Source organism: Hippocampus bargibanti, linkage group LG05 (assembly GCF_051943395.1).
Source record: "Hippocampus bargibanti isolate YZ-2025 linkage group LG05, ASM5194339v1, whole genome shotgun sequence".
NCBI lineage: Eukaryota > Metazoa > Chordata > Actinopteri > Syngnathiformes > Syngnathidae > Hippocampus > Hippocampus bargibanti.
This window is the reverse complement of record NC_142738.1, coordinates 32,089,044-32,111,447: the sequence shown is the minus strand read 5'-3', so window position 1 is coordinate 32,111,447 and position 22,404 is coordinate 32,089,044. Positions and strand designations below refer to the sequence as shown.

General features: G+C 43.4%; 1 protein-coding gene and 2 pseudogenes across 3 annotated transcripts in view; all 3 read left to right on the top strand.

Moving 5' to 3' along the window:
- The window catches only part of smpd3 (sphingomyelin phosphodiesterase 3), a 41,823-nt gene extending 28,813 nt beyond the window's left edge, over window positions 1-13,010 (top strand). For 2 of the 3 annotated variants that reach the window (XM_088995763.1, XM_088995764.1), the window contains exons 7-11: window positions 744-905; window positions 5,939-6,028; window positions 8,662-8,725; window positions 9,955-10,123; window positions 12,081-13,010. In XM_088995763.1, coding sequence (XP_088851889.1) covers window positions 744-905; window positions 5,939-6,028; window positions 8,662-8,725; window positions 9,955-10,123; window positions 12,081-12,182 — 587 coding nt within the window. In that variant the 3' untranslated portion in view covers window positions 12,183-13,010. Of the gene's footprint in view, window positions 1-743; window positions 906-1,140; window positions 1,325-5,938; window positions 6,029-8,661; window positions 8,726-9,954; window positions 10,124-12,080 lie in introns of those variants that run through there. The other variant, XM_088995765.1, reaches the window with a different exon arrangement.
- On the top strand, window positions 1,271-2,157 carry LOC148898546 (uncharacterized; annotated as a pseudogene).
- LOC148898545 (uncharacterized) lies at window positions 2,740-4,514 on the top strand (annotated as a pseudogene).
- Window positions 13,011-22,404: the final 9,394 nt, after the last annotated feature.

The window sequence follows — 22,404 nt, the reverse complement described above, 5'->3', positions numbered from 1 at the left end:
TTTATTTTACTCCTTTTCAACCATCTATTTTCTTTAGTAAGATTTTAACTTCAGTGTCATCAAATGAGTAGTTGCTAGATTTTAGGTGCAGATGTACTGCAGATTGAGGCCCGCGAGCATTGTCCCTACGATGTTGATAAAATCTTTTTTTGAGCATTTGTTTAGTTTCCCCAATGTATTGCTCTTTACAGTCTTCATTTTACAATGTCATTCTACATGTTACAATGTATTGAATAAACTCCATGACTTTGATTGACCCAGTACCGAATAAACCATGCCATAATGAGAAACCGCCATAACAGCCGCTAAAGATATGGGACACACTTACAGCATGTTAATTGTCATAATTTACACGTAGCATTTAAATATGCGGTCCTTCAAGTTCCTATTCTTTGCCAGTACCCACGGTGAATTGTACGTGAAATGCAGGTCTGTTTCCATTTTCTTGGCATCTATTCCAGAAAATAGAAATGTGTGCCGCAGGTTATGACACAAATCCTTAGCGACGCCAATGTTGAAATGTAAGATTGATTTGATACATTTTTCCAGCATTAAAAAATGTGAAGAATGCTTGTGTCATGTTTGTCGACCTATCTACCTATTTTTTAGATGAAAGTGACATGGTTGGTTGTGTTAACATTTTGCTGAGGTCATAACAACCAGTCTTTGTACATGTTTTAGTGTCAAACTGCGTCAGGTAGTTAACGTTGATGACACCTTTACTTCTCTATATTTTTGGCCAGGTGATTCATCCGTTCGATGTGAACAGCTGGACTTGTTACTTCAATGGGGCGTGGAGTTCCGCCAAGCTTCAGCACAACATTCTGGAGGGGAGAAAGTTCTTGAAGAGCTCGTAGCCTTTGATGTCGTTCTGGGTGACCTCAACTTTGACAACTGCTCTTCAGGTATGAATTCAGGTTTAAATCAAACCATTTCATGAAAGACCCTGCCTTTTACTGTAAGTGTGTGTGCGTGTGCGTGTGCGTGTGTGTGTGTGTGTGTGTGTGTGTGTGTGTGTGTGTGTGTGCGCGTGTGCGTGTGTGTGTGTGTGTGTGTGTGTGTGTGTGTGTGTGTGTGTGTGTGTGTGTGTGTGTGTGTGTGTGTGTGTGTGTGTGTGTGTGTGTTTATCTTTATCTTTAGCGTGGCTCAGTTGGTTGAATCCACTTTGGGAAATATGAGCACATAACGGCATCGAGTGTGAGTCCTTGGACAAGACCCTTCACGCTAATGCCTACCTCATACAATCATGAAACATAAGAAAATAAATACCATGGCAACTCTGATGTCACACAGCCACACAAAGTCTGCATCAAGTGGTGGGAACCAGAGATTCCATGGTGAAGTACGACCTGGAAGTTTCATGGAAATTGTGAATGCAGCACTGAAGGCATTCCTACTGTAACGATCATAGAAATCAATGAGTTGATATACAGAATCAGAATCAGAATACCTTTATTCGTCCCGCAATGGGGAAATTTGCAGTCCACAGCAGCAATTGAAGAGGGATGGGGATGGATACGCTTCTGCATTCGTGATCTTCAAGCTATACCCAAGCATAGACATGCTTGGGTATAGCGTGAAGATGGGTAAACATAAGAACAACCATAGGAACCATGAGATGTGTTACCCACCATGGAAATAAAGATCAAAATCGAGGAAAGATGTGATTTAATTGACGGAGGGGAGATGTGAAGAAAAGGCCAATACCTGAGAGGTACATCCAGATTACCATACCTGAAGCACTCAAAACTGCCAAACAAAGTCTCCAGGCCTTGTCCAGTCGCCTAAAGAGGTAGACAAAAAAAGAATGAGGCCAGACGAATAAACAGGCTATTTGCAACACAACTTGCAAAACAATGCTACAGTTCTAACAGCCGAGTAGACGCGCCAAGACTGGAAACTGAAAGGGACTGGAAGGGCATATGGGATAAGGAGGTCAAACATTACAGCTGTGCACAATGGCTCGTGACTCAGAGAGAGGAGCACAGTAACCTCTCTGAACAGAAACAGGTTACCAAAACAGTGGCAGGCATCCAGAAAAGAGTCCACACCTACTGGGTAAAGAAACTCACAGCACTCCATGACTGCGTAGGAGCAGAAATTAACCCGTTGCGGAGAATGGGACTCAGCCAGGATGGCTCACCGAAAGGGGAATGATCCTAACCATGATGGGTGCAGTCCTATCAAACTATGGTCTCATAGAACCTGTTGCTCAACAACATGGAAGCTCGTGTCAGGCATCATTGGAGCTAAGATAAGTTTACACATTGATCAATACATGAGTGAAGCACAGATGGGCAAAACATCAGCTACCGGTTGACAGAAAAGTCGCGGACAAGCCTGCAGGGGCCGACACGCCAACCTGTGCACAGCCCGGATTGAAAAAGCCTGTTTCTTGATGCCACATATATGGATTGTTGCCTCCATTACAAAATCGATGATATGGAAAACCACAATTGAAGCAAATGACAAGCCACTTACCCAAGTGTCCATCAAATGCAGCATGATGAGACTAATAAAGGCAAATCCAATCCAATCCAATCCAATGAACCTAGGTGATGCACTTTTCTTACATCTGTTCTGCATAGGACTGAACCCCTGAAGTTACGTAATCGCCTCAAAAATAGAGCTACGACCAGACACCTCCTCTACATGGATGACCTAAAGCAGTATCCTAAGAGCGAAAGGAACACAGTCTCCCTGATCCACACAACCAGGATCTACCGGAGTGACACAGGGATGTCATTCGGCCTTGAGAAATGTTGGAGACGAAGATAGGCGAGGTAGTTAACACTGAAGGGGTCTCACTCCCTGAAGGAACAATTGCAGACATTGAAACAAAGTGCTAACATGGACAAAAGGCAAATGCTTCCACTTTTCCACTGCACGAGGGCGTGCAGTGGAAAAGCATTCCCAGAGGTCTGATAACCGCTCTATCAGCACCCGCTGCAAGGAAAACCAAAACTCAGAACAAATTCGGTAATGGTGCTCCACATCACACTTTTCAATTCCCAAATAAATAAAAAAAATGGCAGTGAATGAGTGAATAGGTTTATGTTCCTGAGGGGTTTTCATGGAATATTTTGGCCTTCAGTTTTTCAGAAATATTTTTTTTTTACTCAATATATGAAAACCAGCATAAAACGCCATATTTTCCATTTATAATCATTGTGCCAAAAACGCAAAATTCTGGCAAAATTGAGAACAAAATTCCACCTTGCAAATTAATTTTAACAGAATGTTGAAATGAGGACTTGAAACCATGCTTTGTTGACCAACTTTGTCAAACCATGCATGTGCTGCGCAAGACTCGCTCACAAAATAGCTACAAGTACCTCGTTTTACCGCAAGACAACCGCAACCACGAACAGGCAACAAGGAAAATAGCTATGGCCCAATACCTCCAGCGGGTGAGGTAAGTTCTAAGAAGCCAGCCCAATGGCAAGAACAAGACCCAGGCAATAAACAGCTATGCCCTGCCAGTGATCAGGTGGCCAAAGGAAGAGATTCAGAGCACGGATGTTAAGACCCGAAGGCTCCTAACCATGCATGGAGGATTCCATCCCAAATCCAGGACCCTCAGACTGTACAGATGTCGTAAGGAAGTCGGCCGGGGACTAGTTAAAGTGAGAGCCACTATCCAGGATGCAATTTCTAATCTGAAAAATATCAAAGAGAAAGCTCAAATGGATGACATACTCAGAGAATGTTTCAAATAATGGGGAACACAGGACCTCATCCTGTGTACTGGATGAGGGACCGTCATCAGACGACAAGCCCTTACACGGGATGTACCACGGGACCATAACTGAAGTTGCTGATCTCAAGAAGTCCTATCAGTGGCTAGAGAGGGCTGCCCTAAAGAACAGCTCAGAGCTACTCCTCTTGGCTGCAGGCCCTGAGCGCCAGAGCCGTGGCAGCACATATATATGACACCAAATAATACTCAAGGTGTAGGTTGTGCATGAGCCACCTGAGATGATCCAACACATGACTGCCAGGTGTAGGATGCTGGCAGGGAAAGCCTAAATGGAGCGCCGCAACCAAGTGGCTGGGATAGTCTATCAAAACATCTCTGTGGAGTATGGAATGGAAACCCCAAGGTCAAAATGGGAGATCCTGTGTGACTTCCAGATACATACTGACAATATCGGAATGGTAAACTAACCAGATATTGTGGTCAAACATAAAGGGCAGAGAAAAGCCGTTGTAATTGATGTAGTGGTCCCAAGTGATGAAAACATCACAAAGAAGGATCATAAGAAACTCGAGAAATACTAAGGGCTCTGGAGGGAGCCTGGAAGGTAAAGGTGACAGTCGTGCCTGTGGCGCACTGTGGTGTGTGGACTTGAGTTAGCAACCCCGAAATAGATGAGCGGTTGCAAGAGATCCAGGGAACAATATAGGACATCTCAGTCCAGAAAACGGCAAGAATACTGCGCAGTACCCCTAAGCTTACAGAACCCGCCCGCCCTGAATGGGGGACGGACACCACCCAAGGGGTGGTAGGCTGAATGGTCACACCAAATTGTCCGTCGGTGAGCCCTAAATGGTTGTTCATTTCTGTGTACCATCTGGTTCAAGGTGTCCCACACTTACTGCCGGAAGATAGCTGTGATTAGGCTCCAGCACCCCTCGCGATCCTTCTCAGGATCTATGTATCGGAAAATGGATGGAAGGAATTTTCAATAGTGCACAGAATGGAGGTTTGCTGACTTATTCAAATAAGTTGATGATTCGAGAATTTCATCATAAGATTAGAAAATCTTCAAAGTGGAGAAATTCAGAGCAGCTAAGTTATGAAAGGAAAAGCGAAGGAAAAACATGTTGAAGAACAAAATTTGGGAGCTTGTTTTATGCCAACCACGCTTGCCACACCATCTTGAAGTCAAAATAGCAAAATAACACAACACAACACAACACAACACATAGACACATACAGTTACTGAATCTTGATCGAGTTTCTGCATATTCTTTGTTGTATAAAACAGTTGTAGACAAAAGAGGAGACTACCAAAGCATCCTTTTCACCAGTCGTTAAGGGATGTCATGCTGAAATCGTGCACACGTCTGCTACAAGCTACGTTTTGAAAGCAAACACAAAGCTGTAGCATCCATTGACAAAAAGAGATCCGATTCAATTCTAAGCCGCAACTCCCAGTTCCACATATGCATTGGCATTCGGCACTGACGCTCTTTTCTTCTCGTCGTCGGCTCCTCAAGCCATGAATCCATAATGCTGCAGACCACCAACAGCACCAACTTCTCTGCTGTACAAAGCGGAGCTGTGAAAAATGCTGGCCATTACAGGTGCAAAAAACACAAAGGCCCCCCTGACAGTGAAATGGCACCAAAAAATACAGTGCCGGTACACCCGAGCTGCTGAAAAGGTGCAACCACCAAGCACAGTCTCCACCTTGATGAATGTCGTGGCCAACAAATGCTGAAAAATAATCCACTCCCAGTCCACACAATGCAACAGCAACACAAAGTAACAAAACAATACACAAACATAACAAAATAAACAACAACAACAAAGCAAGAGTCATGAGAGCACTTGCAGACGACTGCCTCCTCAGGCGCCTTTTAGGACAAGGGAAAGTTGTTTCAATATCTGTTGGCTTTGACGTGAAGCGTTCAAACATCCGTTCTGGAGAAATGGCGCTGGAGAAGGATGAGATACATCCGAGGAAGACTTTTTTTCTGCCCATTTGAGACTAACTGCAGACTCCCGGTGGGAACGGAGGCACCACCGTTTTTCCAGTGACCAGATGTCATATAAGAAGAAAGAAATGATTCAATGAATGCTTCAACAGCTACTGTCACAGGCTGCACTTTTTCGTCACCGAAAATATCATCTCTGTAGTCCTTTTTGAGGTCGGACTCCCACTTCAAGTCAATCTAAACATGTATGTGTAATGTTTTTTTTTTCACCCAGAGGACAAGTTGGAGCAACAACATGCACTTTTTTCTATATACAAGGACCCATGTCGCCAGGGACCAGGAGAGGACAAACCGTGGGCTCTGGGTAACATACATGCATGCGCAAACACACGCACTCACTCACTCTCTCACACACACACACACGGGCGGACACACACGCACACAGATTTCAAGTGGTGTTTGATCGAAGCAATGCAAATCTGTCTCTTTGGTTGAATTGCTCCCACATCTGAAACTAAAATCCATCTCATCTAGTGATGGTGCCTTGGCGTTTGTTGCGTAGTAACCAAAGGATTTGGTCTGAAAAGGAAGTGTTATTGAGGCAAATATTCAGAAATTTGTCTTTCTCCCCTGAGGACTTTGGAGTTATAATATTGTGTGATAGACAAGCACAAATCAGTATTCAATTCATGCATTCATTCATTCATTCATTCATTCGCAAAGTCTTCTTCTTTTCCTTTGGGCTTTTCCCTTCAGGGGTCGCCACAGCGAATCAGTGTCCTCCATCTAACCCAGTTTTGTGCATCCTCTTCTCTCACACCAGCTACCTTCATGTCCTCTTTGACCACATCCATCAACCTCCTCTTAGGTCTTCCTCTCTGTCTCCTGCTAAGCAGTTCAAGCTTCAGCATCCTTCTTCCCTCTTAGTCCCTCTCTCTCCTCTGGACATCTGGTCCAAACCATCTCAGTCTGACTTTCTCTCCAAAGCCTCAAATATGAGTTGTTCCTCTCATGTACTCATTCCTGATCTTATCCAACCTGGTCACTCCCAAAGAAAAGCTCAACATCTTCAGCTCTGTGACCTCCAGCTCTGCTTCCTGTCTTTTCTTCAGTGGCACCGTCTCCAGTCCAAACATCATGGCTGGTTTCACCACCGTTTTATACACCTTTCCTTTCATCCTAGCTGAAAGCCTTCTATGACACATCACACCTGACATTTTTCTCCAGCCGCTCCAGCCTGCCTGGACACGCTTCTTCACCTCTTTTCCACACTCTCCGTTGCTCTGCAGAGTTGACCCCAAGTACTTAAAATCCTCTACCTTCTTGATCTCTTCTCCCTGTAACATCGCTCTTGTACTTGGGACCCTCTCATTCACACACATATTCATTTGCCGAGTGGGGTCCACAAATCCAGTTGTTTTTTTAATCCTGCCTCTCCGCATGATGGTTGCAAGTGTGATAGAGGCGATCTCAGCTCACTTTGTTCTGGCGGGGGTAAGCGTTGGACCTGTTGCCAGCCAGGTACACGGAGACTAAGAAAAGACATTCCCACACACCTTCACACCTTTCAGCAACCAAAAATCTTGAAATTAACTACCAAGCAGGTGTTAAGGATAGAGAAGAAAGCCAAAGAATCCTCAATAGGCAACACAGGGTGAGCATGAAGATTCCACAGCGAGAATTAGCAATGAAAATTCAAGCAAACCACCAACCACCATGCTGCCAATGTTATTGCAACATTATTGCCCACATTGTAAAATGAACATGAGTATCAGGAAATATGGTCAGTGACGGTTTTTCAAAACAACGCCAGACTGTTCTGAGTATGTTTTGGGAGCTTCTAAAAATACAAAAGTAAATGCAGAACAGACCCAGAGATACAGCTGTGGAAAACAGCGATATATTTACATGCTTCTTCTCAATTGTAAGGGTATCATAGTATTCCCCAACCTATCTAATAAATCCATACCACATACAACGGAAAAAAAGAACAGGATGCGTTCAGTCCTGGTGAGGAATAAATAAATAAATAAATAAAACAACTATTCACACACTTAGCAATATCAGGCACAAGTGTTGTTTTGTTTGTTTTTGTCTGCTTGGCAGGGAGGATCAGACATACATTGCACCTCGCGTACCCAAATGTTAAGGAATCGGCGCAGTTCAAATGCGTTGCTAATATTGACCAAACCAAGGGGTCGGCAACCCAAAATATTCAAGAGCCAAAAAATAAATACATTTGTCTGAAACTGCAAAAAAAGTCTTATATTAGCCTTACAATGAAGGCAACACGTGCTATCCGGATCAATATGAGCTGTATTAGCCGTACAATCAATATTTAGGTTCAAACAGAAATCGCTGGTTAATAAGAACAAGGATAAATAATACAAAAGAGCACTAGCAAAGACAAAGAAATAGACAATCTGTGAATATAAATGAAACGATGTGAGTCCTATTTCACAAAACAAACAAAAAATCAAAGAAAAAATGTCAATACTTAAAGGCGAGAGACCATACATGTTATGTCTCACGATTTGGTCGACAGACAGTTCATTTGTAACGTGAAATAAAAGAAATTGTAAAAAAAAAAAATTATGATTTCTGAAAATTAACATGTACTATTAGAGACCAAAATCATAAATGATGAATTCGAGAGATGAAACATGAAGAGCAAACAAGGTCAACACTCCAACACAGACTTCAATCCATGTCTTATCTTGATGACATAGCAGCTAGGTTTCAAACCTGCACGCTGGCGGGAAAGCTCTCTTCTCCCCCCTGCTGGAGACATCAGGACCATGACAAGAAAGTTCATGCAAGAACAAGTGCAGATGATGAGCAAGATGAAACAATGTTAGCAAATTACACTGTGTCATTTTTGTCGGTCATTTTGTGGAGTAAAAAAAAAAATAATCCAAATACAAAAACTGTCTGACAGTGCGCAAAGAGCATGTATACTAATGTACTGTGATGTGTTTCTTCACTACCATTGAAAAGGTACATTGCTGGATCCCAGTGGCCTTTATGATGAGGAGGTCAGTTCACCGGAAAGTTTACAAAAGTAAGTCGTTGATTTTGTCATGTTTTTGGCACAATGGCAATGTTTTGGCCCGCGACAAAACGTTATCTGATCGTACCATTAAGTACTGTATTATACCATAAATTACTCCAGAGTAACCTCGGAGCAATGAGGTTAAAATTGTAGCAAAAGAACATTGGTGCTTTGAAAGGGGAGTCAAAGAAGCTATTTTCATAAAACAGCTAAATCCTTCACTAAAGCGCCATGGGGTGAGGTTCAATTTGGATCGTTCGTACAACAGACGTCTTAGGCAACGTAGGCTTAGTTATTCTGATGAAGTGATACCAGAGCAAATGGGGCAATCAGGCCAGTTGAAGACCTCATACTCAGGCAGGACAATAGAAGTAATCAGTGTAGCCGCAGGGAGTAATCCTCTGCTCTCCCAAACCTGAGAGCAGGGACCAATCATAGCAAAGTCTGACACCGCCACGTCTGGACAGTAGAATCAGAATCAGAAAACCTTTATTCGTCCCACAATGGGGACATTTGCAGTCCACAGCAGCAATTTGAAAGAGGGGTGGGGTGGGCTTGGGTGAAAGGATAGACAACAAGATATTCTAAGCATAGTAAAATAAAAATGTCAAATGTATACTGTAAATGTTTTTTTCATAAAAAAACTGTACACAGTGCAAGTATCAGTAAAAGTATCAGAATCAGAATCATCTTTATTGCCAAGTATGTAGAACACACAAGGAATTTGTTTCCGGTAGAACACGTTGCACTAGTATCGTTGTCAAAAAAAAAACTGCTAAGTTGCACTATACAGTTCCATTTTGGCTACTGTTGAAAGACTTCAAAGAGTTAATGGCTTGGGGGAAGAAGCTGTTTAAATGTCTGCTGGATTTGGTGCGCATGGATCGTATTTACAGCACATAAAGTGTCCAGTTTTTTATTTCACACGTAATTAGTGAGAATTGCGAAGTTGGGATATATATAGGGCCACAACTACCAGCAAAAGACTTTAGTTCGCTGACAAAGCCTCTTGGATAAGAAGCGAAACGTCCAACACCTTCAAATTTGTACAGATGATGGCTGAACGAACCTTTTCATCGACAGACAGCTAGATAATACGTATTGCCAATGAGTTGCATGGGCACTCCATTTTGGTGCCTATAATGTAGCTTCATCCTGGACGTTTGTCGTGTTCTGATGGAGCATCTTCCTCTTGAGAAAATGTTCCAACATGTTTCATGTGTGTCGTATCAACTTAGAGTGATGGAAAATGAGGAGGGGAGAAGGGAGTACTTGGTGTTTCCGCCCAGCAAAAGCCATTGCCCCTCAAAGAGCCAGAAGGGAAGAAACATCCCGCTGAAAGGCAACGGACGCCGGATTGACTACATCTTGTACCGTGACGAGGGCCTGCAACAGGATTGGAAATTGGTAGGTTTAAGAACAATATGACAGCAAAGTCAGAGTTCTGAAACATTTTCACAAACCGCACACATCTCAAAAGTAACACAGCCGTCCGTCCCTTGGTTTTAAACAATGGCGTGTTGCTTATTGTCACATGTATAAAAAGCTACCGTCGCAACACATTCACAAACTGTATTCTTCCTTTTATGCTTTGTCCTTTTACTTTTATGTCTTTGGTTTTCCATGGCGATTTGTCTCCCAAAGCAACCTCTATTTTAAGTTGCATTTTTGGCTGATGTTGAATGAAAATGGTTGCATGAAGAATTATGTCAAAAGATTTCAATTGTCTCTTGCGATGTAATTGTATCTTCAAAGAAAAAAGATCTAGAAATGCATTCATGGCACTGAAAAGAGATAGCACACAGGTTAGACACCTGGTTTTGTTAAGTCTGAAATTATTCTTTTGCATAAAATCACAATCAGAAAACCTTTATTCGTCCCAAAATGGGGAAATTTAGGGAGTCCACAGCAGCAATTTGAAAGGGGATTCTAAACATAGCCACATAAAAAATGTCAACAGTATGCTGTAAATGTGCAAAACCGTTTCATAAAAACTGTACATAGTGCAAGTATCAAGAAAGGCCTATTGATATATTGCATCAGCCCACATTTACAAATGTCCAGTTTTTGTTTTTTTTCTCACATGATTATTGAGAATTGAGAAGCCTGACAGCAGTCGGTAGGAACGAGCGGCGGTACCTCTCCTTCTTGCAGCGCGGGTGTAACAGTCTCTGGCTGAAGGAGCTACCCAGTGCTGTCAGGGCGGGCAGGAGGCGGTGGGAGGGGCTGTCCGTCATAGCTTAAGGTTAGCTAGCGTCCGTCTGTTGCCCACCTCCACCAGAAAGTCCAGCCGGCAGCCCAGGACAGAAGTGGCCCTCTTGACAAGGCGCTCCAGTCTTTTCCTGTCCCGGGTGGTGAAGCCACCACGGAGTCATAGAAAGTCTTTAGGAGAGACCCCCGAACCCCAATCTACCTTCTTTCCAGATGGGATTGTTGCCTCCTTTTGGTCATCTTAAACTGAAGACCTGGCAGGCAAAATTGACATCTGGATTATTAAATACGTCAGAAAGCTAGAAAGGTGAATCGTGTCATCTCATAACCTGCCATTTTCTCAAATTGGAAAATATGTTTGTTGTGGTCTCGCGGAGGCATGGTGACTAAATTGCATTTGTGACAATGATTCCATCTGTTTTGACTGGCCTTGGAAAACCAAATTTCCTGATTGTATTGTTCGTATAATGCCAGTACAATGGCTGTATGATGTCCACCGTGTTGAAAGAAGCTGGAAAGCATCACTGGCTATCATGTCTGACACAAAACGTCTGATACAACACTTAAGTCAAATTCCTGGCCAGCAAAGCACCTTGCAGTAAATCATCACTTTGAATATGCACACGCATTTTACATAGCCAATGTCAAATTTATGTATGCAGTATTTAAGTTACCTTTCACTGCAAGCAAAGTCCACACAGGAATGCTGAATCCAGAATTAAACACTGCCTACCTGCAGCCTGCCCTACAGAACTTTCTCCCCAACGTCATCAAATATTGTCAAGAAAATATGCCAAGTTTCTTCCTTCTGACAAAATGGCACAAATTCAAAGAAAATGACTTGTTTGGATTCTTTTTCATCCCTTTAACTGTAAAGCATCATTTATCTGGATATCTTATTTACAGGTACTTTTACTGAATGGCGTTGACAATATTTGTCAGGAAAACAGCAACTTTCAGTTGAAGCCGAATAATTAAATTGATTTAATGAATTAAAAAAAATTGTCAATTTGATTCAGGTTTATGCTCCAAAGACATTGTGTTTCAGTCTGTTTGCTCAGTGGCCTGAAGTGTGGATTGAGTTTTGGCCACCCTGATCTATTGGAACAAAAGGTTTGAACGATTCAGCATCTTGCCTTCCTTTCCTTTCCAGGATATCGAGGAGTTCAGCTTTGTCACGCAGCTGGCGGGCCTCACGGATCATCTCCCTGTGGCCATGCGATTGGCCGTCTCCACAGGGGAGGAAGACTCTTAGATTTGTCATTTGTTCTGCCATTGAAGGAGACCGGACGAGGAAAGTGAACAGATGCTGTTTCGAATGGATAAAAAGCATTTTGGAACCGCACATTTTGAGTGGACAACATGGAAAATCATCCCATTGATCCACAACATGAAAATAATCTGAAAAACAGTGTCACTGAACAACAGTGCAAACATTTTGGTACACCAAGCACACTAACACACGCAATTTGAGTGGCTGATATCATCTGGCCTCGCTACTGCCCGGCATGTGGCCAACACACCGCATATCTATCAATCTACTCCAACCCTGAATACATTGTTTCCGGTAGTTTGTGAATTAACGAGCAATTTCCATATTCACGGATGATGTGTGGGGTTAAAAATGGAAGGATTTTGCTCTTTTAATGCAAGGGTGGATTTATTCATTGATGCAAGTGACAAGTGTCCAACAGTGTCAAGTGAAAGTGCATCCTAATCCAGATTTGCACCAACATATACTGGATTACAATGTCTCTTGGTACTACAACTCTACAATGATGTGTCCAATGTTCTTTTTTGTGTGTGGGCCAGATTAATAATACAAACGCCTGCGATGAGCTTCTACACTGATCATCTGTGTCACCGAGTCATGCTCCTCTCCCACAATGCAGCTCGTCAGTTCAGTTTTCAGTCATTTACTCTACCAGTCCTCACCTTAACAAGTGTCTTCTTGAACAAGCAACAAATATAAAGATAAGAGAGGAAACAAAGCTAGTGTGATTTTTAGTGATTTGTAGGGGACCAACCCTTGTTTCATAACATTGATACGCATTTTAAGTCAACACAAGGACACATAGAACGCTTGTAGACAAGCGAAATTAAAAAGGTTTTGAAGATTTTCTGGTGGAAAATGGGATGCTTTTACAATTTGAATACAGCAACTTGGTGATACAAACTTGCATAAATTTGGATAGAAAATGACCTTGGAATACGCCCTGAAATTTACATTTAAATACAGGGCACAACTGCAATTTACCTGCACGCAGATATAAATCCATAGGGCACGGTTTACCTGACACTGCCATATATTCTCAAACAGCCATATCGTAGATCCTGGTTTACAAATGTGTGAAATGAAAAAAGGATCTTCTTTTTCTTTGGACTTTTCCCTTCACAGCGAATCAGTGTACTCCATCTTCAGAGGTTTGATTCGCACGTTTATTTTGACCAAGCTTTTACGCCGGATGTCCTTCCTGACACAACCCTGACAAAAAGATGTGGGGTCTAAAAAAACTATCTTGAGTACTACACAATACAGTCTTATGTTTGTTTTTGTTGTTTTTTTTTTCCGAGTGGCCTATGGGATTGTGAAGTAGAAGTAGTATTTGAATCTAAAAAAAGATACACCCCTATACTTCAGCACTGCTTACATTTCGTGAAACTCACTTTTCACTCTGCAACTATAATCAGAATCAGAATTATCTTTATTGGCCAAGTTTGTAGAAAACTGCAATCATTTGTCTTGAGCAGTACAGGCTGCCTAGTAGCATCATAAAAGGGACATGACAAATTAGTCGGGAAGGGTATTCCGTACTCTAAGTGTACCGTTGTGCGGTGGTACCACCCAATGACAACTGCTAGACAATGTGCAAACTATAAACCAGAGCTAAAGTGATCTATGGTTGAATAGAATACTCTCCTCTTTTCCTTTCGGCTTTTCCCTTCAAGCGGTCACCACAGCAAATCAGTGTCCTCCATCTTTAGAGGTTTGATCCGCATGTTTGTTTTGGCCAAGCTTTTACGTCGGATGCCCTTCCTGACAACTAGTGTATAATATTTGTTCTGTTGGGACCGAAAAATCATTGAAGCATCTTAAAGTGACCAGTACTTGTAGTGGTAGTGGTACCAATCTGGCTTCTGCCCCCGCCACAGTACTGAATCGGCTCTCATAAAAATCACGAATGATCTTTTGATGGCACCCTCTCCATCCTCATCCTTCTCGACCTGACCGCGGCTTTTGACACCATGTCCCACCACATCCTGCTCGACAGACTTTCCACCCGAGGCGCAACGCACACCCCACTTTGCTGGTTTCGCTCCTATCTCTCTGATTGCTCACAATTTATCCAAATCAACTCCTTCACCTCACGGTCCTCTCCTGTGTCGTGTGGTGTGCCCCAAGGGTCTCTCCTAGGGCCCCTTCTCTTTATTACCTACCTTCTTTTCCGCAATTTTGTCATTCACTTTCACTGCTTCGCGGATGACACCCAACTTTACCTCTCCAGCAAACCCAACGCCTCTCTTCCACCTTCATTCCCTCTCACTTTGCCTCTCAGAAATTCAATCCTGGCTTTCCCATAACTTTCTCAAGCTTAACAGCGAAAAAACTGAACTTCTTCTTGTCGGTACCAAATCCACCCTCCACAAAACAAACAGTTTCTCCCTCACCATTGACAATTCTACCGTGTCCCCCTCCCCTCAGGTCAAGAGTCTGGGTGTCATCCTCGATAGCTCACTATCTTTCCACTCCCATATAAATAACACAACTCGGTCTGCTTATTTCCACCTCCGTAATATCAATCTTCTCCGTCCCTCGCTCACCCCTCACTCCGCTGCTATCCTTATCCACAGTCTCGTCACCTCCCGCATCGATTATTGTCACTCACTTCTCTTCGGTGTCAATCAGAAATTTCTCCATAAACTCCAACTGGTCCAAAATTCTCCAGCCCGGATCATCACTAGAACCCCCTCCCCTCCTTTCACCACAGCACCCCTGTCCTCCAGCAACTCCACTGGCTACCTGTTAAACATCGAATCAAATTCAAAATACTTGTGTTTACTTTCAAAGCCATCCATAACCTTGCCCCTCCCTATCTGTCTGACCTGACCTTCAAATCTCCGTTCCCTCTCGGTCCCTCAGATCCTCATCCTCCCTTCACCTCTATGTGCCCTCTGCCCGTCTCACCACGATGGGGTGCAGAGCTTTCAGCCGCTCTGCTCCCAAACTCTGGAATTCACTTCCGCCCAACATCCGTAATATTGACTCCCTCCCTATTTTCTCATCCCACCTCAAAAGCCATCTGTTTAAAATTGCTTTCAATGTCTAGTTCAATCTGCTATTTTATTATTTATCATTTTACTTATGGTTTTATTGTTGTGTGCTTTGTTTTTATTGTAAAGTGTCCTTGGGTATTTTGAAAGGCGCTTGAAATTAAATGTATTATTATTATAGTACTGTATAAGAGATGTGCAATTATGCAGATGTCTGACTGTTTTAAAGTGTCTGATGCTGCGGGAGATAGATCAGTGAGTACAGTGCTGGCGCTACAATGATAATAGCAGTAATTCTGTTCCACAATGTTGTCACGACACAGGTGGATTTAGTCTTCTGTTTAGGGAATTAATGCCATGAGGGAAGAACTGTTTAAGTGTCTACTGAACTTGATGTGTATGGATTTTTCGCGCCTATCTGAGTAACTGGAAAAGGTGTTAGTCAGGGTGCGGAGGGGGTGTTGGGAGCGGTAGGATTTCCATGCCCTTGTTTTGGTTCTTATGGTGTACAAGTCTTCAAGAGTGGTGCATCCTAACTACCAGTTGAAGTCGGGTTTTGTCTTTTTTTGTAGTGGCCCAAAACCAAACCGTGATGTAAGGACACAGGATTGATTCGATGGTTGCCGTGTGAAGCTGATAGAGAATAAAAGTTTTCATATTGAAAAGCTTCATGCTGTTGTATGCTTAGTTGGTCGAGTACAAGGCCCACAATGGAGGCACAGAAAATCGGGGGTCAATCTGAGATGGACAGACACAGCCTGTTCACAACTGTCATCCTGGTGTAAGAAATCTAGCCTTGGGTGGAATTTAAGACTTGGTAAACTGCCGCACAGGAATAGCCCATTCGCCAGGTTACAAATCTGTCAGTTGATGGAAAGACAACCCATTAAAATGTCTATGTTCTGTTGGTTTATGGATGTTGGTGCTTGGGACGTCCAGGGGTGTGGTATTCAAATGAAGAAGGCTGGGTTTCACTTCAATTTGCTTATACTCTCAATGAACAGCTGGACAAAGGGCTGCAAGGTCGGGCGTCGGTCAAAGAAGCGCACACAAAGTGGCTTCATGAAAACTGGGCCCCTTGTCGGCAGGAAAAGACAACCTTCCTGTGTTCGAGCCTTTGTTCACAGTGTCCGAGCGAACATCTCTGACAAAGTGTCGAAGCAACTCCTGCGATTACTCTGCACATAATCTTGCTTTTCGGCAGTGGCAAGCCGTGGATTTCATCGCTCGGCCTTCAGTAATGCTACCTCTGAATCAATCCACAGCTGCGACTGTGGTGTGAATTACTACAAGTCCACTGGAGGGTACCATTAGCCAGAAAATAACTGTCCGACCTTTCTTCATGATGTCCATCTTTTCTTGAAAAGTTTCTCTTCAAAAGGCTTGAACAGTAAATCTCCAACCAAATCCATTTCACCTCCTCCTTCAGTCATTTTGGGTCAACAAAGCCGTCATTAAATAAACACAACAATATATTAGCTTATGCAGCCAGCTACCGATAAAGTGTGCTAGCTCTGGCCAGTATGCGCTTGTCCCTAGTGGCTAGTTTGATTGACACATTTGGTGTGACAGGGCCTGTGGAACTGAGTGTGAAGGTGTCCAGGTAGATTTCTCACCCTGCTTAACAAATGATGGCAGAAATGGTATTTGTGAAATGCTTAAATACGAAAACACACATCAGGAAGTAGCACAACAGGGGAAAGCAATGACAGGAACCTGAAAGACAATTCGGAATTACTTCATAAGAATTCATGGACAAAAAATATCTGTGTGATTCCGATTTTTTATACCAGCAGAGAAGGCCTTGCATGCCCACCCCTGCTTTTCAGGTGTTATAGAAAGTGTCTCATGCAGCATTGGTGAACTACTGATAACACAAGGAGAAATATTTTTCAAATGTTATCCAACATGATCCATAACACAATGAATTTCGGCTCACAAATTGGGCTGGGCATGCAATTTCTGCTCTTTGAACAACTTGTTGAACCAATACAATGGCTTCGTAGTTTGTTGCATGACATTCGACTTTTTAAAATACCAATGTGTGTGCACATCCGACATCATTTTTCCTATTTTACAACTTCTGAACTGTTGTTTCTCCAAATGAGATTTAACATAGCGCCATGTCCATAATTGTATTGGAAACAAAACCAATGTGCTCTGATCAGATCCACTTGTACTCAAGATACTTTTTTGCTCTGCATTCGTTAAGGTCCTTTCGAGGTACACTGAAAGGTTATTTATTATTTATTATAAAAATGTACAACATGTGTTTTTCCAAAATGCTTACATTTCAGTATTACAATATTTTAATCACTTTGGAAAGATTCTAACTGTGATTATACCTGACACTCGTATGAAACCCTTCACACGTCATGGAACTGCACACGTGGACTTAATGTTGCCACCCCTCCGATACTGAAATATTAAGAAATTAAAATGTAGCCAGAAGCCAACATTGTTTTTGAATTATAGTTTGGTGCAGTGTTTCTTAACCTTTTTCGATGTACTGAACCCAACCAATATGCACATTCACCAAACCCTTCATGAGTGAACAGAAAAAAAAATCAATGACACTTTCAAGGGTTAGTATACTTTTTTTTCATCGGACGACGTCCTATCATGACAGCACCAATTGAACAAGCAGTGTCATGTGATCATCTTCAGCGAGTGGTGGCCAAGGGGCCATGTCAAAACTAATTAAGTCTTAGGCGGAAGTCTCCAGCCAATTTTGTCAATGAGTGTAAATCGGGATACCAAATAAACCTGTATCAAAGATAAATCATTGAAAAGTTTCATTGTTCAGCAGAAACCTTGTTGAATAAAGATGATTTAAACCACACATGACTGAAATTCTAATCAGAAGTCCCTCAATTGAGGCAATCGTCGTTATTGTTTTTGTTTTCTCTTTAAAAAAACAGATGTTCATCCAGGACCCAATGAAAAATACATTATTGGTTTGCATTGCATTGGTATGGCCTCGTGACTTAATACCATGGATGTAGAATCGTATTTGCGAGAATTGCCATGACTATCACAGCACCGCTCTCACAATGATGGAGAGAAGCCTGTATTCTATATCTCAACTCCACTCCACAGTGAGCCACTAACGATGGGTTCATGTTGCACTTTCCGAGCTGCATTTATTTCATGCGAAACAGCATTAGGTTTCTCATCAGACTAAAAAAGATGTTTCACTTCACTTAACTTTGTATCTTTGTCTGCTGCAATCTTTTAATGTTGCTTATTTTTAAAGATGTATGTCACTCTTTTCTACGAGGGTTTTAGTGCTTGATTTCAGTCAAGGAGCTGAGGCCTCACAGCTTTTTTTCTTGAACTGCATCTGTGTGTTTGATTGTTTTTACAATTTTGTGTACACACCCATTTAATCATAGCTTTGTAAAAATAGGATTTAGTCCCAGCCTCTGACAAGAAATGACATTCTGTGCAAAAAGGACATTATTCCCCCCTCTCCCATGTAGATACACACACACACTGTCATGATCTGGTTGGCGACCAACGGGTGGCGCTGTCGGGCCCGCCTGCACCTGCACAGGTGCTGGTCGTCCCGATCAGTGGCAGCTTGCCACGTTCGAATTGGCGACCAACGGGTAGCGCTGTCAGCCCTGCTCTGCAGCCTTGCAGGTGCTGGTCGTTCCAATCAGTGGCAGTCAAAAGGACTCCCGGCACGACCATTCGGCGTCAGGTCAATGTATGATTTGTATGCAATTGTATGCATTGTATGCTGTGCATGTGTTTGTTTCACTTTGGCGGACTTTTAATCTTAGTTTTCTTTTGATACTTTGTCTTTTTTCTGTTCAGATGTAATATTTGATGCATTAGATTTTGTTCCTGCTGACTTTATTTGAATACAATTTGTCAAACACAACCTCCTGCTCCCTCCTTCCTGCTTTTTGGGATCCACAACCGCCATCACCACCTTGCAAACCGTGACACGCACACACACACACACACACACACACACACACACACACACACACACACACACACACACACACACACACACACACACACACACACACACACACACACCTCAAACACCCATTGGAACACACACACACACACACACACACACACACACACACCTCCTTGGTCCATCGGAGTCGAAAAAGACGTAGCTTCCTTGTCATGTGGGGTATTGGACAGTGGTTATCGTTGCTGGAAAAGACTGCCTCCGATATAGCTCTCGGGGTCATGGAGATGCGCAAAGTGCCTCACCACGATCAGGTGGTGATCCCAGTCGAGGCACAGACACACACGCTCACGCACACCTAAGAGAGTTTCTTCATTCAGTGTTTGTTTTAAAAAGTCACCAGCTGCAACCCAGCAATGTTACCTTTGAAACATGCCGAGCAGATTACTTAAACAATGGGATCTTGCGGCGCTCTCTTTTTTTTCAAGTTCAGCATAGAAATCATCACATGCTGAACCTCGCTCAAAGTTAGAGCCACGATCAGCAGCACTAACACAGACAGACAAAGATGAAAGGTCGTCATTGGATTGGATTGAATTGGATTGAATTTGCCTTAATTAGTCTCGCAGTAGAGAAATTTACATTTCACAGCAGCAAAGTGAAGTGTCGTGAAGTAATGTGTTGCTTCTCAGTTTCTTCTCTCCACTGCGTCATTTTACATCATCTACCATTTTGTTCTTTTTGTTTTTTTTTTGTGCTTTTGACTTCAAGATGGTTTCTGTATTTTGATTTTCTTCTCCTTTTACTTTCCTCTTTGTTTCATAATGTCAGGATCTGGTTGGCAACCACCGAGTGGCGCTGTCGACAGCACCTGCACCTGCACAGGGGTTGGTTGTTCAAATCAATGGCAGTTAAAAGGTCTCCCGGCACGACCATTCGTTGTCAGGTCATTCTATGTGTTTGATTCACGCTGTCAGAATTTTTCCTGCTGGCTTTATTTCATACAATTTGTCAATTACTACCAGCTGCTCCCTCCTGCCTGCTTTTTGGGGATCCACCACCATCACCACCATGCAAACCGTGACACATAACGTTGCTGCTGTGAAATGTATATTTCTCCACTGTGAGAATCTTCTTTTCCTTTCGGCTTTTCCCCTCAGGGTTCGCCACAGCGAATCAATGTCCTCCATCTAACCCGGTTTTGTGCATCCTCTTCTCTTACACCAGCTACCTTCATGTCCTCTCTGACCACATAAACTCTCTCTGACCCATAAACCCCTTCTTCGGTCTTCCTCTCGGTCTCCTGCCTGGCAGTTCAAGGCTCAGCATCCTTCTCCCGATATAGTCACTCTCTCTCCACTGGACATGTCCGAACCATCTCAGTCTGGCCTCTCTGACTTTCTCTCCAAAGCCTGTAATATGAGTTGTCCCTCTAATGTACTCATTCCTGATCCTATCCAACCCGGTCACTCCCAAAGAAAACCTCAACATCTTCAGCTCTGCTATCTCCAGCTCTGCTTCCTGTCTTTTCTTCAGTGGCACTGTCTCCAGTCCAAACATCATGGCTGGTCTCACCACTGTTTTATACTGTGAGAATAATAAAGGCTAATCTAATCTAATCTAATCTAATCTAATCTAATCTAATCTAATTTTATCTAATCTAATCAAAGTCAAAGTCAGTGTTATTGTCAAATATGCTAATATGCATGACATACAGGGCAGATGAAATTACTGTCCTCTCTGACCCAGCATGCAAGGCACTTATAATGACTTTAATAAACATAATAAACATGAAAACGCCAATTTGCCGGGAGAGGGGAGCCGCTGCGTGTTCACGCGCTGCCATCTTGGGAAAAACAAAAATAACAAATATGAAAACACAAAGACGCAGAGTCATTCATCAGGACTTACTGTACCCTCTTTGTGATGACATGAAGCAGTTCTAGATGAAAGAGGAGAGGATCAAAGCATCCATTTCAGCAGTGGATCAGGGACGTCATGGTGGAATTTGCACGTCGACTACAAGCTAAATGTTGAACGCAAACACGAAGCTGTAGCATCCATTGACAAAAAGACATTGTCTCACATCTCCTGTCCCACATAAATCCCCTTCAATTCCATCCCGCGACAGTTCCACACACGCATCGGCGCTCTGCGCGGACACTCCTTTCTTCTTATCGCCGGCTCCTCAAGCCATGCATCCATCCAACCGCAGACTGACCAACAGCACCGACCTTTCCGCTGAACAAAGCGGGGCTGTGAAGACGCTGCCCATTACAGGTGCAAAAAAACACAATGACCCCTTTTGTGTACAGCGATGACAGTCAAATGGCTCCGACATTCCTCCCATTCAAAAAGAGTACTGGCATATTCATGCTGCCGAAAAGGCGCAACCGCTCAGCACAGTCTCCTCCTTGATGAATGTCGTGGCCAAAAATGCTGAAAAACAATCCATATCCGTTCCACACGACGCACAACAACATAAAGTGACAAAAGAACTACACAATAACAAGACAAAAACAACAAAAAAGCAAGGCTCATGAGCGCACTTGCTGATGGCTGCCTACTCAGGCGCCATCTTGAAAAAACAAAACAAAATCTAATCTAATCTAATCTGGATGAGATTCACCCGGGTCCCTCAATTCTCTGGATGCTCATGGACTGTTCTGGTTGACACGCCTCTGCAACATTGCATGGTCATCGGGGAGAGTGCCTCTGGATTGTGAGAGCAGGGTGGTGGTCCCACGTTTTAAAAAGGGGGACCACGGGGTGTGTTAATACGACAGAGGGATCACACTCCTCAGCCTCCCTGGTGAGGTCTATTCAGGGGTTCTGGAGAGGAGTGTACATCAGGAAGTCGAGCCTCATATTGAGGAGGAGTAGTGTGTGTTCTAGTCGCGCCGACCCCGCGCACCCGAGCGCCGACGGCCGAACCCCCTCGGCTTTTGCCCTGGCCGGCATCGGGGGAACCCTTGACCCGAGCGCCGATGCCCAGCCGCCTCGCCGCCGAAGGACACTCATGCTGGAAAAAGGACGGTACCTCTCCTTCAGCCAGAGACATCCATGCTGTACCTCTCCTTCTTGCAGCATGGGGGTCACAGTCTCTGGCTGAAGGAGTTATCCAGAGCTGTCAGGGTAGGTAGGAGGGGTGGGACGGGCTGTGCATCGTAGCCTTTAGTTTAGCTTCAGTCCATCTATTGCTTACCTCGTCCAGATGGTCCAGCGAGCAGCCTTGGCCAGAATTGGCCCTCTTGACCAGGCCCTCCAGTCT